This window comes from Haematobia irritans, chromosome 4 (genome assembly GCF_050003625.1).
Source record: "Haematobia irritans isolate KBUSLIRL chromosome 4, ASM5000362v1, whole genome shotgun sequence".
NCBI lineage: Eukaryota > Metazoa > Arthropoda > Insecta > Diptera > Muscidae > Haematobia > Haematobia irritans.
In genome coordinates this window covers 143186523-143205925 of record NC_134400.1, presented here as the reverse complement: position 1 = coordinate 143205925, position 19403 = coordinate 143186523, and the positions used below count along the sequence as shown (strand labels likewise).

General features: G+C 33.8%; 2 protein-coding genes across 4 annotated transcripts; one reads left to right on the top strand and one right to left on the bottom strand.

The window, feature by feature from the left end:
• The first annotated feature begins 475 nt into the window (after positions 1-475).
• SuUR (Suppressor of Under-Replication) lies at positions 476-12172 on the top strand. 3 transcript variants are annotated; one of them, XM_075303570.1, is made up of 5 exons: positions 476-584; positions 650-1861; positions 6334-6533; positions 6599-6777; positions 7042-12172. In XM_075303570.1, the coding sequence occupies exons 2-5, from the start codon at positions 1531-1533 to the stop codon at positions 9995-9997; spliced, it is 3666 nt and encodes a 1221-aa protein (XP_075159685.1). In that variant the 5' UTR covers positions 476-584; positions 650-1530; the 3' UTR covers positions 9998-12172. The 3 variants fall into 3 exon arrangements, with proteins under 3 accessions (XP_075159685.1, XP_075159686.1, XP_075159684.1); XM_075303571.1 differs by having other exon boundaries at positions 476-599; positions 999-1861; XM_075303569.1 differs by having other exon boundaries at positions 480-1861.
• A 303-nt stretch (positions 12173-12475) lies between these two features.
• On the bottom strand, positions 12476-18124 carry LOC142232867 (uncharacterized; the record flags this gene model as incomplete). Its single annotated transcript, XM_075303572.1, is given in 2 exon segments — positions 12476-12716; positions 17915-18124. Coding segments are annotated over 2 exon segments (249 nt in total). The 3' UTR covers positions 12476-12543.
• Between the last annotated feature and the right edge of the window lie 1279 nt (positions 18125-19403).

Genomic DNA, 19403 nt, shown 5'->3' with positions numbered 1-19403 from the left:
CTAACAGTAGTGATGGCAAAATACTTTCATGTACATTTTGATATGCTTCCCCATCACAGTTCGCAATGGTGTGGTGACATTTACGAGTCTGTGGTAGCGATGAGAATGAAATGGAACTTTGAAATGCTGGCAGGGTTACTACTGGTTCCATAGGTAACTATTGGCTACTTAGGTTACTATTGGTAACTAACATTAAAATGTAAACAAAACAAATTGAAAATATTTAATATCTTTTGTTTACTAACATTAAAATTATAAACAAAACTGACATTTGGATGTACTTGAATTCTGTTTTTTGTTTTTTTTTTTTTTTGTAATACTGCAACTACCTGGGAATTATTGTACCATGCTAATTCAATCATTGTTGGTTGTTGTAGTTGGTTTACCTTTGTTTGCGAATGAATAACGCCGTAATAATTTTGTCACCCGCGGATCATCGTCAGGGCAGTCGTATTCTTGTTTTTGTGAGAGGGACGGTGGAACGCTTTTGAATTAGGATATTAACTGAAATACAATAATATACAATACAAGCGAATATAACTATATACAAGCTATAATACAATACAATAATAGTGCTGCTATGGGTAGAAATAAAAAAAGTGAATAATACTGGTTAACAAATAAAAAACTATATTTAATATTTATACAGGCATAAAGAAAGATTTTCTGATAACCTAGTCATATCAATATGGGAAAAATAAAAATGGCGGGAAATGTGAATGTGCCCTCCTACCTATTTACTTACTAGTTGATTAGAGTGTGGAGTGAGTGTGTATGCACCACACAACCCAAACCCACTTCATGAAAACTCGGTTACAACAATGCTACATACATTGCCACAATAGAGCTCCAAAAAGAAACACAACAACAAGTCTTCAGAAAATCATCGAGAAAGCAGCAGCAGCAGCGACGGCGAGCTTCTTACAAAAACAATAACCAAACACGTAACAAAGAAGAACAACCTCTATCGTTTACGTTTATTTTTCATTTTCTCTTAGCTTCAAAATATACACATATACTTGTTTAATGACCTAAATATAAACTATTGAACTAATTAAGAATAACTCAATGAAATTGCGGTGATTTACGTTATAATAAATATCCAATAAGAAGAATAGTGGAAATTCTGTAAAACAGGCGAACAAGAAAAGCCAGCCAAGTTGTAAAGCATAAAAGTCACGAAAATAGAAACTTTTAGAACATTGCCTGCCAACAAACCCCACCACATATCAAAGACCAAGAGCACCAGAGCACCGGGCATATAATTTTACATGTCGTTTTTTATGACCCACCACCGGATCAATCAGGAAAATTTAGATACACCCTCGTCGCTACTTATAGGGTCGTTTTCCATGTTCGTTATATTTTTTTACTTAAAACTACTATATATTTTGATAGCAATATATTTATCATTACATTACATACAATAGCAGCAGCAGCAGCAGTGACAATAATAAAACACAATTCAACGTCACGACAATTGGTGGGGAATTAAGACCTCCACTGGGTTAACGCAGCAGGCACATAAACATGTATCATTTTGTGGCTGACCATCCACCAGTGCCAGTGAGATTATCATTTCGCGCTCAAATTCCTGGCCATGTACGGCAATATCTTAAACAATTTCAAATTGATGCATGCATATTTATGCATAATTTTCTGGCAAAAGGCGAATTTTGTGCTTACAACGATGAAGGCGGCTTGGGGAAGCAAGCAGCCGTAGCTGTATTATTGGATACCGCTTGTGGTAATAAGAAAACTTTGATCATAGTCCAGAATGATGACAACTATGTAATTGGTTGGGAATTCCATTTTAGCGTGTTGACAAACTGCAATACAAAAGTCATCAAGGATAATAAAGGTGAGATTTGATGTAACCTCGCTTGAAGTATAGATTATCAATAAACATTTTTTGGTTGATTCTATATAATTCAAATAAGCATGCGAAATGAGTTTCGTACGCATATATGAATCTGAGTGCAAATCTAAATTGATAAGGCATGAGCATTATATTTTTGTTATATAGCCTACCTTATTTTATAACGACTGTGGTTTTTACTTCTAAGACTTTCTGGATACATTTTGAACTTAAAATTTCAATTTACGTAAGGTTCTCCATAATGCAATGAACAGAAAGTTATTTAAAAACAAAATAATTTTCTACAAAGGCCACTTATTTTAACTGTCTATATCAGGGAAGGGACCTATCTTATATGAACCATTTTAGTTATGGATATGTTTATATTGGGGCGCTATATTATTATGGACCAATATGAACCATTTTCATGCTATTGATATACATAGTCTATCAATAGCATAGAAGTTTAATTTTTATGTTACGTACCGAGCTGGTCTGATTAAAAAAATAACACCAAATTTCGAGACCGGTAAAAAAGAAAAACAGAAATAAATTACGGGTTTAATTCAATTGTAAAATAAGAATATGCTTGAATTTTAATTTTGCAGATTCTGAAATCAGAATCCGTCCCTCTAGGTCAAATTAAGTGCTGATATTCACTCATATGGGATAAATATTTATCTAGTGTGAGAATACTCTTAAATCGCAATTGGCGTTTAGAACTTTCGGCATTTCTGAGGGTTTCAATGCTTCTCTAAGTGGTTTCACTGGAATGTGGAACGCTGTTCGGACTCGGCTATAAAAAGGAGGTCCCTTGTCATTGAGCTTAACATGGAATCGGGCAGATAAGAGAGAAGTTCACCACTGTGGTATCAGAATAGACTGAATAGACTAAGTGAGCCTGATACATCGGGCTGCCACATAACCTAACCTACTACTACAAAAACATAAATAAGAGAACACAACAATATCACATTAAGTGTTCAAAAGTACATAACAAAATTAAAATTTTTTCATAGCCTATATCTCGGAAACTAAGTGTTTTCAGGACAATTTTTACTCAATATTTTCTCTTTAAAATACATCATTTGTACTAAATACGGACATTTTTTTCAAATTTAGCAAAAAACAAGTATATACAGCAGTAAGTCCGGCCGGGCCGAATCTTAAATACCCACCACCATGAACCAAATATTAGGATTTCCTTTGAAAGATTTCACCTATGAGGACTATATCAGATTCTGGATTTATAAGAACCATTTTTGTTTGAGTTTTAGAGGAATCATTAACATCTCTTGTAAGTGTGACAGAAAATTATAAAATAACGTCTTGATTTGAAATATTAAATCTGTAGAAGTAAAATCTGGAAATTTTACATTGAGTTTCAAGCAATTTTCATGATCAGTGCGCCTTCTACACCCTCAAGAAGTGAAGTCGGTCTATATGGAGGCATTACCAAATGGACCGATAAAAACTTAATCCGATACACGTTTTTGTGAGCCTAAAATACCAGAATATTCACAATGTCTGGCAAATCATATAAAACCGGTTTCTAGAAACCCAAGGAGTTAAATCGGGAGATCGTTCTTATGGGGGCTATACTAAAATATGGACCAATACTCACCGTTTTCGGCACACCTCTTTATGACCCGAAAATACCTCTAGATTTTCAATTTCAGGCAAATAGGATAAAAACTTCAGTTCTAGAAGCCCAAGAAGTAACATCGGGAAATCGGTCTATATGGGGGCTATACCAAAATATGGACCGATACTCACCATTTTCGGCACATCTCTTTATGGTCCTAAAATACCTCTAGATTTCCAATTTCAGACAAATTGGATAAAAACTACGGTTTCTATAAGCCCAAGACCCAAATCGGGAGGTCGTTTTATATGGGAACCATACCCAAACATGGACCGATACTTACAATTTTTGGCACACGTATTTGTGGTCCTACAATACCTCTAGATTTCCAATTTCAGGTAGATTGAATAAAAACTGCGGTTTCTATAAATTAGTCTATAAGCCCAAGAAGTAAAATCGGGAGATCGGTCTACATGGGGGCTATACCAAAACATGGACCGATACTCAACATTTTTGGCACACGTCTTTATGGTCGTAGAATACCTCTAGATTCAAAATTTCAGGCAAATTGGATAAAAACTACGGATTATAGAAGCCCAAGAAGTAAAATCGGGAGATCGGTCTATATGGTTGCTATATCAAAACATGGACCGGTACTCACAATTTTTGGCACACGTATTTGTGGTCCTACTATACCTCTAGATTTCCAATTTCAGGTAAATTGAATAAAAACTGCGGTTTCTATAAGCCCAAGAAGTAAAATCGGGAGATCGGTCTGTATGGGGGCTATTCCAAAACATGGACCGATACTCACCATTTTTGGCACACCTCTTTATGGTCATAAAATACCTTTAGATTTCAAATTTAAGACAAATTGGATAAAAACTACGATTTCTATAAGCCCAAGACCTTAAATCGGGGGGTCGGTTTATATGGGGACTATATCAAAACCGATATAGCCCATCTTCGAACTTGACCTGCCTGCAGACAAAAGACGAGTTTGTGCAAAATTTCAGCACGATTGCTTCATTATTGAAGACTGTAGCGTGATTACAACAGACAGACCGACAGACGGACATCGTTATATCGTCGTGGAATTTCTCCCTGATCAAGAATATATATACTTTATATAGTCGGAAATCGATATTTCGATGTGTTACAAACGGAATGACAAACTTATTCTACCCCGTCACCATTCTATGGTGGTGCGTATAAAAAAAGTGAAAAAAATAGAAATTAAAATTTTCAAGGGTCGATAACTCGAAAACTAGGCTTTTCCGACAATTTTTATACTTAATATTTTCTCTTTAAAATGTACTATTTTTACTAAAAACACAATTATTTGGGAAATTTTCTGAAAATTTAAATAAAAATTTTCAAGTGTCGATATCTCGAAAACTAGGCTTTTCCGACAATTTGTTTCCTATATATTTTCTCTTTAAAATTTTCTATTTTTACTAAAAACGCAATTATTTCGGAAATTTTCGGTCAAAATTAAAACAATATATAGGATTTTCAGATGTCGGTAACAGGTTGGCTGATAAGTCCCCGGTCTAGCAAAGAAAAACACATTTTTTTGTCAAAATTCGTTTTTATTATTCAACATAGTTCCCTTCAAGAGCGATACAACGATTATAACGACCTTCCAATTTTTTGATACCATTTTGGTGGTACTCCTTCGGTTTTGCCTCAAGATAGACCTCAGTTTCGGCGATCACCTCTTCATTGCAGCCAAATTTTTTCCCTGCGAGCATCCTTTTGAGGTCTGAGAACAAGAAAAAGTCGCTGGGACCAGATCTGGAGAATACGGTGGGTGGGGAAGCAATTCGAAGCCCAATTCATGAATTTTTGCCATCGTTCTCAATGACTTGTGGCACAATGCGTTGTCTTTGTGGAACAACACTTTTTTCTTCTTCATATGTGGCCTTCGACCTTCAAACGCTCCAATAACAGCATATAATAGTGACTGTTGATGGTTTTTCCTTTCTCAAGATAATCGATAAAAATTATTCCGTGCGCATCCCAAAAAACAGAGGCCATTACTTTGCCAGCGGACTTTTGAGTCTTTCCACGCTTCTCAGCCGACTGTCGATTGGGCTCAGGAGTGTAGTGATGGAGCCATGTTTCATCATTGTCATATATCGACGGAAAAACTCGGGTGTATTACGAGTTAACAGCTACAAACACCGCTCAGAATCATTAACATGCTGTTGTTTTTGGTCAAATGTGAGCTCGCGAGGCACCCATTTTGCACAGAGCTTCCGCATATCCAAATATTGATGAATGATATGACCAACACGTTCCTTTGATATCTTTAAGGCCTCTGCTATCTCGATCAACTTCATTTTACGGTCATTCAAAATCATTTTGTGGATTTTTTTATGTTTTCGTCGGTAACCACCTCTCTCGGGCGTCCACTGCGTTCACCGTCCTCCGTGCTCATTTCACCACGCTTGAATTTTGCATACCAATCAATTGTTGTTGATTTCCCTGGGGCAGAGTCCGGAAACTCATTATCAAGCCAAGTTTTTGCTTCCACCGTATTTTTCCCCTTCTGAAACAGTATTTTATCAAAACATGAAATTCCTTTTTTTCCATTGTTTTCACAATAACAAAAGTTGCTTCACAAAAGACACTCTATCTCACAAACTAATTGACTTACAGACGTCAAGTTCTGACACGAATCATTTGAAGGTTGGTACTATATAAAAATAATATGCATTTAATACTAGCGACGTCATCTATGTGTCAGACCGGGGACTTATCAACCAACCTGTTATTAAAGAGCGATTTTTGATGATTCAATCATGTAATGCGTTTTATTTTTATTTTATTTAACGTAAAGTATTTATATGTGTTAATTAATTTCTTTTTATAATTCCTATTGCAGATACCATAGATTCGCCCCATAACGTTTACATTGCTAAATGGAGTACGTTAAGGGCTTTGGACGATTTAAGCAAATTCGATTTTGACTATGTAATTGTTGACAATCGGGGACAAATGCTAAATAATACCTTTTGCATGTCAATGCTTTTAAAACATTACGAACGCAAAGTGAATATATTGATCTCAAGTGTTGATATAACTGTGAGTACTAAAAATGTTTTGATTGTATTTAATATTTTTCATTTGGTTTTTTCTTTATATTTCAGAGTGATTTGAAATTACTTCATAATATTTTGAAGCTGGGAGGACGTTTGGATCCGCGTTACACAAATTTTAAACAATTTGAAGAGAAATTTAAATTACCCGATGCTAGGGAGCTGACTTACAAACGAGTTGATTTGGAAGAGTATTTTTTGAAAAGAGAGCGCCTCTCGGATTATTGCAAGTGAGTATATTTTTAGCCAAGGGGTTTTGTGGGATATTAGTAAAAACGTGAATAATTTTCCATTGCAATCGGCAAGATGTCCTTGTTTCTTGTTTAATGTCATAAAACGCTGACCACCTTGCTAATCTACCAGAAATTAGCAAATATCTGTGGAGCAATTTAGATTTGTGAAGACTTATTATCAATGAAAAGAACAACGACTTCATCAGTATACTCTAATAATTGGTTTGTGAAATATTTTAATTCGACCTTTTTCCATTACAGAAATTTTCGTATAAGACGTTACTGCCATCAATATGAAAATCAATTGCCGTTGGTCGAGCCTGATCGATATAAAATCAATTTGGAGATTTATCGCGAAAAACAGAATGCCACAAATTCGGAGAGCAGCAGTGTTGAGATCTCTTCACAAAATCGACAAGAGGAAAGGGTCCGAGATACACAGGAACTATTCGAAGAATATTGCCGTCAAAGACGAAAACAACAAGAGCTTGAAAAACAAAAACTGGAAAAGCAAAACAAGGAAACGCAATTACAACTCATTTTGGAAGAACAGGAAAAGCAGCAGAAAGAACGCGAAAAACAAGATGCTTTGAATGATGACGATGAAGTTGCTTTCATCAATGAAACGCTCCCAGTCATTGTAGCAAAGGATAAACAATCGAATACAGCTGATAATACGGATGAAGCCATTGTAATGTCGCCGCTATTATTGGTGTCCGATTCTGAGGATACAGACGATGTTCCTCAAATTTGTAATGATCCTTCCGACGATGACAATATAGTCGATCTATCGAGTGATGGTGAAAATGAAACAAGCTTTGAAAAAGATTCGACTGCTCAAACCTCTCAAAAGGAAAAACTTGGAAAAGCTTCTGCACAAACACAAAGTCCAGAAAAAGGCAAAAAAGTTCCAAAGAAAAAGGAGGTAAGAAAAATGACCGAATTTGAGAGGCTGAGAGCAGATGTGGCAACAAATCTAAAGTTTCAAAATGAAACAACACCTAAACGTCGAAGTCGGAATGTAGATCATAACCAGCAAATTATCAGCGATAAAAAGCGGGGTAACGACGAAAACGGCAAAGTAATCGCAAAAGACAAAGATACTGGTAATAATGGAAAGGAAGGAAAACAATTAAAATCCAAGAACAATATAAAGACCAATATCAACAAAGAAAACGAGTTGAAGGATTCTCCTAAGACGCCCCAAACTTCGGATAAATCCAAGGCCACTGGTGCTCCAAACAAGGCTAGCACTGAAAAGACTTTGGATAACGACTCAACTCCAAGGAAACATAAATCACTGCAAACCCCACAAAAAACTGGTGGCAAAGACATCACTCAAGAGACGGCCACGACACCACGCGAATCAAGAACCAATAGACGAGTTGGTACAGATTCAGACAGGGTAAATACTACAACCTCTCCAATGAAAGCTGGAAAAAGTCCTGTTGTTACCAGGAATAAAAGTCCTGGTGATGCGAATAAAAGCACAGGACCCACAACACCTATTGTAGTTATTAAGACTGAACCGGAGGAGTCTACACCCCAGAGTAAGCGTTCGCTTCCCTCAAAGGACATCTCCAATACTATACAACGCATAAAACGTGAACTGAATATTGAACATGTTGTGATTCATAATAGAGAGACTCGGAGTGCGAAGCGTTTAACACGATCTGCTGGTTGCCCAAACAAAAATATTGATGCTGCGAAAAATTCGTTATTCAGCAATGATAAGGCCAAACCTAAAAAATCGCCACTACCAAAGCATGACGCTAAAAGAGAAACAGAGAAACGTCAGAATGATTCCCAGTCGAATAAATCATCAACAATTATAAATGATTCTCAAGTTCCCGTAATTTCAATGACATGCTCTCAGGATTACGATCCCATTCAATGTGCACAGCGTTTAAGCGATGTGAGTAATTATGACAGTAGCAATACACAAAGAAAAGCTTCGGAGTTTCTAATACCAGCTACTCCAGTATCAACTAGGAATTCCCTAATACCTTCATCACTAATGTCCAGCAATGGTTTCTTTGGCGATTCGGAAGTTATATTTGTGCCACCAACACCGGTGGCAAGTACTTCGGGAAAAAAGAGCAATAAGAAGACTGATGATGTTATAGTCCTTTCCGAATCGGATACTGAAAGCACATCCGTTAATTATGCTGCAACCAGTCGCCGCACTAGAGCTTTAAAGCCCAGAAGAGCTGCTCAACAACAGCAAATGTCTGAGGAATCGGGTAAAGTTCCCACATTTTCACAACTTTTGGCACAGCATAATACGCGAACAAGTGCCAAATCACCGGATCTCTTTAGTAATTGCTCAGATTTGGCACAACTGCCCTGCTCACAGAAAGATAATGCTGATGAGACAAATGCACCTTTCGAAGGATTTAAAATATTTGGATCCGAAGTTAAGCAATTGCAACAGCACTATGCATCTTCAAATACGCAAAATACATCAAACAAAAGTGGAAAGAAATCGTCTAGAGAGCGAAGTTGTTTGGATATTTTGGAGAATATGTTTGAGCCACCTAACAAGAAACAAAAACATAAAAATTCTAAAAATAATGAAGGAACGCCTACTCTTAGTCATGCTACGACTTCCAATTCGAATGATTCTCCGTCGAGAAGAAACAAACAAAGGGCAAAAAATAATGGTCCAATTGTGCCCCATCATCCAATTGAAGCCATAGCTGAGGCTCAAAAGGCTCAACAGGAGAAATTGCGGACTCGTTCACTGGGGTCCTCTGTTCTGGAAGATGAAATATTCGAAATAACAAACAATGGCACATTTGGAAGTGTTATGCGTCTACACTCGAATGGCGAAATATCTCCCGTTCAACAAGCACAAAAATCAACTCAAAATAATAAAATTACAAAATATTTCCAAGGAGGTTTAACACAAAATCTAACAGGTTCCCAGGAGGATAGCGGCAATAACTCTGAGGCTGGTACTCCGAGTAAAACACACCAACAGCAGACATGTACACAACCTGCAAACACAAAGAAATCGCCAAAAGTGAAATGCAATACAACCCAGGTAACAAAATTAACTAAATGGTTTACTAAAAATACACCTTCCAAACAAATGCAGACTCAAGTGGGAGCATCAAAGAGTGATACTTCGTCTCTAAAAACGTTGAGTGCGTCAAAGCGAATCGTTAAAAGACGACGTTTAGACATGACTCGTGTGAGGGATGATAGCGATTAAAAGTAAAATTGGGCAAAATGCATTTAAAAAAATTTTGTCTATTTTTGTTATTACTTTTATGAAAGTAATTAAATTATCATATACATATATCGATTAACGTTTTAAAATTATTTATGTAGCATTTGGTCTCCCAAGATCTATAATTTTCCATTACCCCTTGTGGGTTGATGTCATGATGATATCGATATATTGTTTTCAAATACAAAGAAATACACTTCTACAACGAATCGGTTGCAGTAATAATGTGTCACAATATTGCGAAATTATTTATGTGGCATTTGGTCTACGGAGATCTATGATTTTTCAATTAACCATAATGTGGGTTGACGATGTATTGTTTTCAAATACAAGTGGTTTTCATCGAATTCAAAGAAGTACAATTCTAGAACCAATTTATTGCAATAATATTGGGAACTATTCTCAATAAAAACCTTCATAATTTTTTTCTTTGAAAAATTACGTGGGTTTAAGTCTGCTTTAAATGTGCTCTAAAAGCTTATACGCAAAAAATATAATAAAATAAATACATACCCACGTTGTATATATCACATATCACAGAAAAACTGCAACATTTTTAATTATTCAAATTTAAAATTTATTTATACAATTTTTTTTTATCGAACTAATTGAATTTGCTTTAAATTGTATTATAATTTTCGTTATTAGAGAAATTCCAATCAAATATATTTGGAAGTTGCAAAAATTCAATCGAAGTATTTGTATATGATATATACTACGACGTTCACATCAAGCATGTTTTGTGTTATGAAATGCTTTCCCCTTTATATGTTTGTAAAAGGAAACATTTCTTACCTTAAAACTTGCTTGGTTTTTATGTCGTTTTACCGAACCACATGTGTTCTAATGAAAACTCACAGGTTGTACGCTTGCATGACATATGAAATTGTGAAAACTTACACATCAATTGGATTTGAAAGGAAATTGTTATTCTTATAAATACAAAGGTAAAATCTCATCAAAATCATTTTCGACATTAACCACCATTCAATCAACTTGCTTTTTGTTACCTGGCAGTTCAAGCCTAACGGATCTATGTGAAAATGGCCTGGCCGTAAGTGGTCATTTAAGTCTTTAATTTTTTTTAATTTCTGGTATAAATTCATACAGAAATTATTTTAAAAAATCTTCTATGCATAAATCAATGAATTAAGATAAAAATAAAAAAGTACAAAGTTTGTAACTTAAAATTAACTAATTTTCTAAACTTTCTGAATTACACCTACAGTTATTTAGTTTCTTGAAAACTAAAAAAAAAATAAGAACAAAATATCCCTGAGGATATTCAATTTTCAGTGCCTTGTTTATTTAATAAATTAAAGTTTAAAATGTATTAATTTTAATACTTTTAAAGCGTTTTAAATTATGTTATTTTAAAAAGGTTATAAATCGATGGTCACACATTTATTTTATCATATTTTTAGGTAAAAATATATATTTGAATTTTTTTGTATTAAGACATATAACTGAGTTCATTAAATCGTTTAAAGAAGCTCTTAAGATCTATTTTATTTTAGGTGTGGTACAGATAACAAATAAGATTGCTCCAAATATAATTTATTGAAAGTTGTATGTGTTTTATACATATGAAAAATCTATACTTTCAAATCTTTTGTTTCGATTTTTACTGTACATTGCTACAGTTCCACAAACCCAAAATAATCTCTTGAGCTATCTGTTTTTAGCAAAGCACGAGTAAATATTTTCTCGGTATAGAAATTCTCTGGCATATTAAGACCGTTTAAGCGAGCAATAATTTTGTTTTGTGATTTCCAAAATCTAACGATTGAATTAAAAACGATAAAAAAATGAATTTAACACGCATAAATTACCTTTCAACAGGACCCATTTCGTTATCATAGGTTTCAATATAATATACATCAAATTCGAGAGTAAGAGATTTATGTAAAAAGATATCAAGTTCATATATATACACTAGCATTTAGAACTTAATTGTTATTTAGAATTGTTAAAAAATAGCTGAAAATAGATATCTACGTTTGTGAAAAAAATACAAATCATACATAACGTTTAACAAACACTAGTTGAATTTCTAATAAAGTGAATTAAGGTTATAAAGGACATAATTAAATATAAAATTTATTTTAAACAAAGAATTTTGTTTTTTTTATTAAATTTTACCATTTTTGGGCACGACGTCACCGTTGTTTTTATCTAGATAAGGAGAATTGCACTAAAAAAGTTTATTACAAAAACAAGCAAATAATAAATATGAGAAGTAAAAAAAACAAAACAAATTATATTTCTATTTTAATTGTATATTAATTAATATTTGTATTTTTTTTTTTAATCTTAAAAAATACTATTTTAGAAATTATCTTAATATTTCTGTTGTTGCACCATTTAGTACTACTGTTTCTTTCCCAATAATAATATCTACATATATAATAAACGTATATATATATTAAGTTTGTCACTTTGAAATTCATTAACATGTAATTTTAGTATGTTTAAAAGTTTATTGGTTGAATTTAAAAATTTAATAAAAAAAATACTACAAAAAATATTTATTGCATTTTATTGAAAATCACTGTTAGATTGTGTTTAACTGCTTTGCGCTGATATTCCAGTTCACGCCTGCAAGCTGCCCCCATAAACGGTGGACACTCATAGCGAATTTTTTCTGAACAATATGTATCGTTATCACGTGCAATAAAGCTGGCCTCACTTTCCGCATGTACTGTAAATAAAGAAAAAATTGTTTATTGAACATTAAATGATTATTTTTAAATAGTATCGATCTAAAAAGTTTTTAATGCTATATTGAGCTTTTTCACAATTAGTTCGCTATAGTAAATATGGTCTTCCAGAGTGGTATTAAGGATTGTATGTAGGGATGGTACTCCCAGTATTACGCCATATTGCCATTTGGATATTAGTCAAATTGAAGCGTTGTTTAACAGGTGGGATATGTAAAATAAAAGAAATCTGTAAATTTATCCATGTTTGCTTCGAAATATGAGAAAATATGTCTTATAGCCCATTCACTTAGGCTCGAAATCTACTAAAAGAAGATTTGATATTCCTTTTTAATAAGGCAAATGACAGTTGAAATGTAGATAAAATGGATTTTGGAAGTGTAGTGTTAATGAGGTATTAGTTGTATTTGTAGCAGGGAATTGTAAGTAATCTGAAAGTTGACATGTTTAATTTTTGGAAAAGTCAACATTTTTAAAAGCTTGACATAATTTTTCAATTTTTTTTTTAAATTTTACATTATTGCTTAAATTTAAGCTTATTAACTACCCAGTATTAGCGTAGCTAGACAGGCTCACTTAGACTATTCAGTCCATTGTGATATGCTCCTTCATATGCAACAGTAAAAAATTGGGTTGCTGAATTTAAACGTGGTCGTACAAGCATTGAAGATGAACCACGTAGTGGACGTTCAAAAATAGCAACAACAACAGAAATTGTAGCCAAAGTGCATGATATGGTATTAAATGATCGACGAAGAAAAGTACGTGACATTGCTAATATCATGGGCATCTCAAATGATCGAGTCCATTTAATTTTGCATGAAGAACTACAGATGAAAAAGCTTTCTGCAAGATGGGTGCCGCATTTGTTAACAGTCGATCAAAAACGCATAAGAATGAACATTTCTGAAGCTTGTTTCGAACGTTTTAAGCGAAATAAAGCGTCGTTTCATAACTGTTGATGAGACATGGATCCACCACTATACTCCAGAGACAAAAGAGCAATCCAAACAATGGACTGAAGCTGGAGGAAGTGTCCCAAAGTAGGCAAAAACAATTCAATCGGCCGGTAAGGTTATGGCAACGGTTTTTTGGGACTTCAAAGATATTTTATTGATTGACTATCTGCAAAAGGGCAAAACAATAAATTCAGAGTACTATTGTAGACTTTTGGATCAATTAAATGTACAAATTCGAGAAAAACGTCCTGGCTTACAACACAAAAAAAAAAAATAGTTTGTCATCAAAACAACGCACCAGCGTACAAGAGTGTTTTAACAATGGCTAAAATCAACGAATTAAAGTACGAGTTGCTTGACCACCCACCTTATTCTCTTGATTTAGCTCCCAGTGACTTTTACTTGTTCTCAAATCTAAAAAAATTCCTTGCTGGCAAGCGTTTTACCTTAAATGAAGATGCAATTACAGTTGTAAACCACTATTTTGAAGACCTTGAGGAAAACTATTTTAATCAAGGGATAGAATTGCTAGAAAAGCGTTGGACTAAGTGTATTGAAGTTTCAGAAGATTATATTGAAAAATAGAAATATTTTTGAAAAACTATTTATTCTCTCTCATTGATAGGCTAAGAAGTTTCCGAACCGCCCTCGTAATTAGGCAATTAATTTATAACAAAGCAACTCCAAAAATGCCCTCACAAAGAAGTTAATTATTTTAACTACGCAGAAAGTTGTCTTAATTCATTTTTTTCTCGTTTTTTTGTATTTTTATACCCTTCACCACTACTGTGGTACAGGGTATAGTAAGTTTGTGCATTTGTATGTAACGCCAAGAAGGAAAAGTCTGAGACCCATCGTTTAGTATACCGAATTAGAATTAAACTCTGAGTCGATTTAGCGATGTCTGTCTGTCTGTCCGTTGGCATGGGGTCGTTTTTGGGACAAAGACAATCGCTATTGATTTTTGAAAAAATCGGTTCAGATTTAGATATAGCTGTCATATATATTTATCCCCGATCTGATCATAATTGGCGTGTTTATCAACCGATGTCTTCAAATTCCGTATATCCGAAGATTTTATGATTCTCGAAAAACTTGCAAAATATCAGCCAAATAGGTTCAGATTTAGATATAGCTCCCATATATATCTTTCGTCCGATTTGAACTTATATTGCCTAAAAAGCCAGAGTTTTTGCCGTGATTTGCTTCAAATTTTGCGCAGGGGGTACGTTTAATGGTATCGTTATGAATGCCAAATTTGGTTAAAATCGGTTCAGATTTAGATATAGCTCCCATATATATCTTTCGTCCGATTTGAACTTATATGGCCTCAAAAGCCAGAGTTTTGCCCTGACTTGCTTCAACTTTTGCACAAGGAGTACGTTTAATAGTATCGGTAAGTGTACGAAATTTGGTTGAAATTGGTTCAGGTTTAGATTTAGCTCCCATATATATCTTTCGCCCGATTTGCACTCATATGACCATGGGGGTCAAAGTTATACTCCCATTTACGTGAAATTTTGCACAGATAGCAGAATTATTATTGGAACTATACATGTCAAAATCGGTTCATATTATATATAGCTCCCATATATACGTACACCAGAGTTGGGGAAATATGGTAGACTGTTTCATGTTTTAGACCCATTTTCAATGGACTTTTCCTCCAATTAACTGGATAGCGTTAGCGTTAGAGATTTTGTAGAAGTACAAAAATTTTTCTCCATTATAAGTATTTGTATCTGGAAATGCAAACCTTTATACAGCTCCCAGCAAATTTGAAGTAGTTGAGATGGTAACACAAATGTTTGTGTACATAGTGGTGAAAGGTATAATATAGTCGGCCCCGACCGACTTTAGACTTTACTTACTTGTTAAAGAGTAAGAGTTTAAAAAATGTTACAAATTTTTCAAAATTTGCCGCAAAAATGCTAAATCCATTCTAGAAAATTGTAATATTTTAATAATTTTTGAAAATATTCGAGGTCAAATATTTCAGACAAACGTTAAAAAACTCATAAAAACTTATAAAAAATTTCTATTGGGGCAAATATCACAAAATTGTTTAATTCACCCTATAATAAAGAAATTAACTTACAATTTAGAAGACAATGTTAAGAAATAAAAACACATATATTTCCATCGGCAACTGCTACCACAATGCAAAGTCGTAAATAGATTTTCAAATTCTGGGGGGTCCAAGCCCCCTCCAGAGGCCTTCCTACGCTTATACTAGCCAGCAAAAAAATTGGAAGTTGTTCCACAAACAATTCTTTTTATGAGCATCCAGGGATCCTCTCTGAATTTTTCCAACTTCCGATGAAGTTCCTTTGGACCAGTCTTAACCCTTATATTATATTAGTGTCATTTGATGACCCACATCGTATTTTTCATCAGCGCATTTCTTACTTTTGGAATATAAATAAAAGTTCTTACTAGTCGGTGCATGAATTGTTGACATGTACTGAATTCTTGCTGAGTAGTAAGAACTTTTAATTATATTCCAACAGTAAGAAATGCGCTGATGAAAAATACGACGTGGGTCATCAAATGACCCTAACATAATATAAGGGTTAAAAAATATGTTCGCCTTTTAAAGTCCACATTAAAAAAATTGGATAAATAAAACAATAAAAAAGAATAAAGAAAAACATCAATATTAAAAATTTTGCCCCGCGGAGATTTGAACTTGTGGCAGTTGAATTTTTCACTTCCATGGAAATTCTTTTGAGAAGGTTTTGAAAATTACAAGAATTTTTAATTTTTTGTCGAGTTCAAATGAAAATATATTCCTACAGAAATATATGCGGAAAATAGCAATATAGCGATTTTCAACGTAGAAAGACAATTTTTGAAAACCTTGAACCTGTGTTCTTTATTTTTTTTCCTTCCTACTAATAAATACCATCTTGAGAAGTAGTTATAATGTTATGCCTTGGTGTTATATTACGATCATTTCACAAACATTTGAATTTGATGTGTCGACGCTTTGTGTTCAATGGCGTTTGTGACTGAGTGTGCTGTTAATGTGCCAACAAACCCAGGTTCATCCTCCGATCCGACCGTAAAAAGTGTTTCAAATTGTAAAAATTATATAATTAGAATATAAAAATGTAACAAAAATATTGATAAAAATAAAAAGTGAAAAGGGTGAAAAATATTTATTCGTTTTTTTTTTATTTCTTCATTCATATTAACTCCCAAGTCAAACTTCTAAAGCAATGTAAAGGATCCGAAAAACGAAGTACTTCCGTTCTATGACAAGTCCCAAATTTGCATTACTTTTAGATTTCAGGTTGGGGATCCAAAATACCTTTTTTGGAAACTCTTTTTTTTGCTGGGTAATTAAATATCAGATTAAATTCAGTGAATTCACTAACCCGATGTAAATTATAGTCCTTCAAAAACAGTTTTTTCCAAACATTTTAAACTTCAAAAGCTTATACAAGGCGAGATAGAGATAAATAACCCAGCAAAAAAAATTTGGAAGTTTTTCCAAAGGCACAACTTTAAAAGCACTTCCAGAAGATGCACTCCCAATGATGTTCTTTATTTTATCTACTAAGGAAGTTCTTTTCATTCAATTTTTTTTATAATATGCTTTTTTTATTTTTAATGGGTTATTTTAACTTTTTTTGTTTCAATTTGGTTAAAAACTGTTTAAGAATTCATAAAATGGTACAATTTATTCAAATTTTGTCGAAAAAAATTCTAAATCCAATCTGAAAAAATTGTGCATTTTTTTAAATATTTGAGGTCAAACGTTTCAGACAAGCGTTAGAATCCATTAAAAATTATAAAAATTATTTATTTGACAAAATGTCACAGAATTTGTTAATTTCCATCCAAAACATTGAATTCGGATCACACCTAAAGAAGTGATGCAAATTCAGTGCAATGGCTGTTGAAATGGAGGACTTCCGTCCTATGACAAGCCCATGTTAAATTCGTCGCTTTGCGTCAATTTTGCACCACTTCCGGATCCAAAAAGAACATTTTCATTACTTTTTTGGCGACGCTTTTTTGGCTGGGAAAGCCATACCTTTAGAAAAAAGGGATTTATTTTTACTACATCTAATAGTTGCTATGTGGTGCTTACTAATGTGATGCTTTGGTGGCAAAAATTTTAAGTGCTCTGAATGAATATCTTTTTTTTACAGAAGACACTTATCGGACTTGTATCATCTACATCTATCATATAATAATTTATTTAAACTTACAGCAATATAAGCCTTTGAAAAAACACGTCTCATGTTGGGATTCTATAGAATACACTTGGGGCTCAACATCCGGCATAGTTTTTGACGACTTTAAAACTGGCAGTTGCTGTATTTAACCAATATGGCCAATGAGACAAACGTTCTGTATATTGAACAGTATATCGAAAATCGTGTGTGTGACCGCCATCCGATAGAATTTTGAAATTTAATCTTCATAGAGATGAACATCCGTGGAAATGATGATTGTAATCCATGATATCATGAAAAGAAAATAAGAAAAAATAATTAAAAATACACAGAAAAAATATCACCAACATATTTCCAATTCACAAATTTGAATATGAAAACGTATTCGATTAAAAAAATTAACTGATACAATTAAAATTTTCAAATCAAATTAAAAAAATAAAGTCAATTATGAAAATTATTGTAAATTTCTTACATTTTTAATTAAAATATTAATTATCCCAATTACAACCCAGCAAAAAAAATTGGAAGTTCTTCCAAAGGCACAACTTTAAAAGCACTTCCAGAAGATGCACTTCCAATGATGTTCTTTATTTTAACTTCCCAGGAAGTTCTTTTAATTCAGTGTCTTATAACTTGGTTTTTTATACCCACCACCATAGAATGGTGACGGGAGTATAATAAGTTTGTCATTCCGTTTGTAACACATCGAAATATCGATTTCCGACTATATAAAGTATATATATTCTTGATCAGGGAGAACTTCTAAGACGATATAACGATGTCCGTCTGTCTGTCTGTTGTAAGCAATCGTGCTGAAATTTTGCACAAACTCGTCTTTTGACTGCAGGCCGGTCAAGTTCGAAGATGGGCTATATCGGTCCAGGTTTTGATATAGTCCCCATATAAACCGACCTCCCGATTTTGGGGTCTTGGGCTTATAGAAATCGAAGTTTTTATCCAATTTGCCTGAAATTTGAAATCTAGAGGTATTTTATGACCATAAAGAGGTGTGCCAAAAATGGTGAGTATCGGTCCATGTTTTGGTATAGCCCCTATATAGACCGATCTCTCGATTTTACTTCTTGGATTTATAGAAACCGCAGTTTTTATTCAATTTACCTGAGATAGGAAATCTAGAGGTATTGTAGGACCACAAATACGTGTGCCAAAAATTGTGAGTACCGGTCCATGTTTTGGTATGGTCCCCATATAAACCGACCTCCCGATTTGGGGTCTTGGGCTTATAGAAATCGAAGTTTTTATCCAATTTGCCTGAAATTGGGAAATCTAGAGGTATTTTAGGACCATAAAGAGGTGTGCCGAAAATTGTGAGTATCGGTCCATATTTTGGTATAGCCCCCATATAGACCGATTTCCCGATTTTGCTTCTTGGGCTTCTAGAATCCGAAGTTTTTTTTTTTAACTTATTTGCCTGAAATTGGAAATCTAGAGGTATTTTCGGGTCATAAAGAGGTGTGCGAAAACGGTGAGTATCGGTCCATATTTTAGTATAGGCCCC

What these genes read in the sequence shown, in the direction of transcription:
- SuUR (XM_075303570.1), top strand. Translation starts at nt 1,531, where the DNA reads ATGTATCATTTTGTGGCTGACCATCCACCAGTGCCAGTGAGATTATCA. An exon ending in AGTCATCAAGGATAATAAAG is followed by an intron (nt 1,862 to 6,333) that starts GTGAGATTTGAT and finishes TTCCTATTGCAG; the next exon opens with ATACCATAGATTCGCCCCAT. An exon ending in TCTCAAGTGTTGATATAACT is followed by an intron (nt 6,534 to 6,598) that starts GTGAGTACTAAA and finishes TTTATATTTCAG; the next exon opens with AGTGATTTGAAATTACTTCA.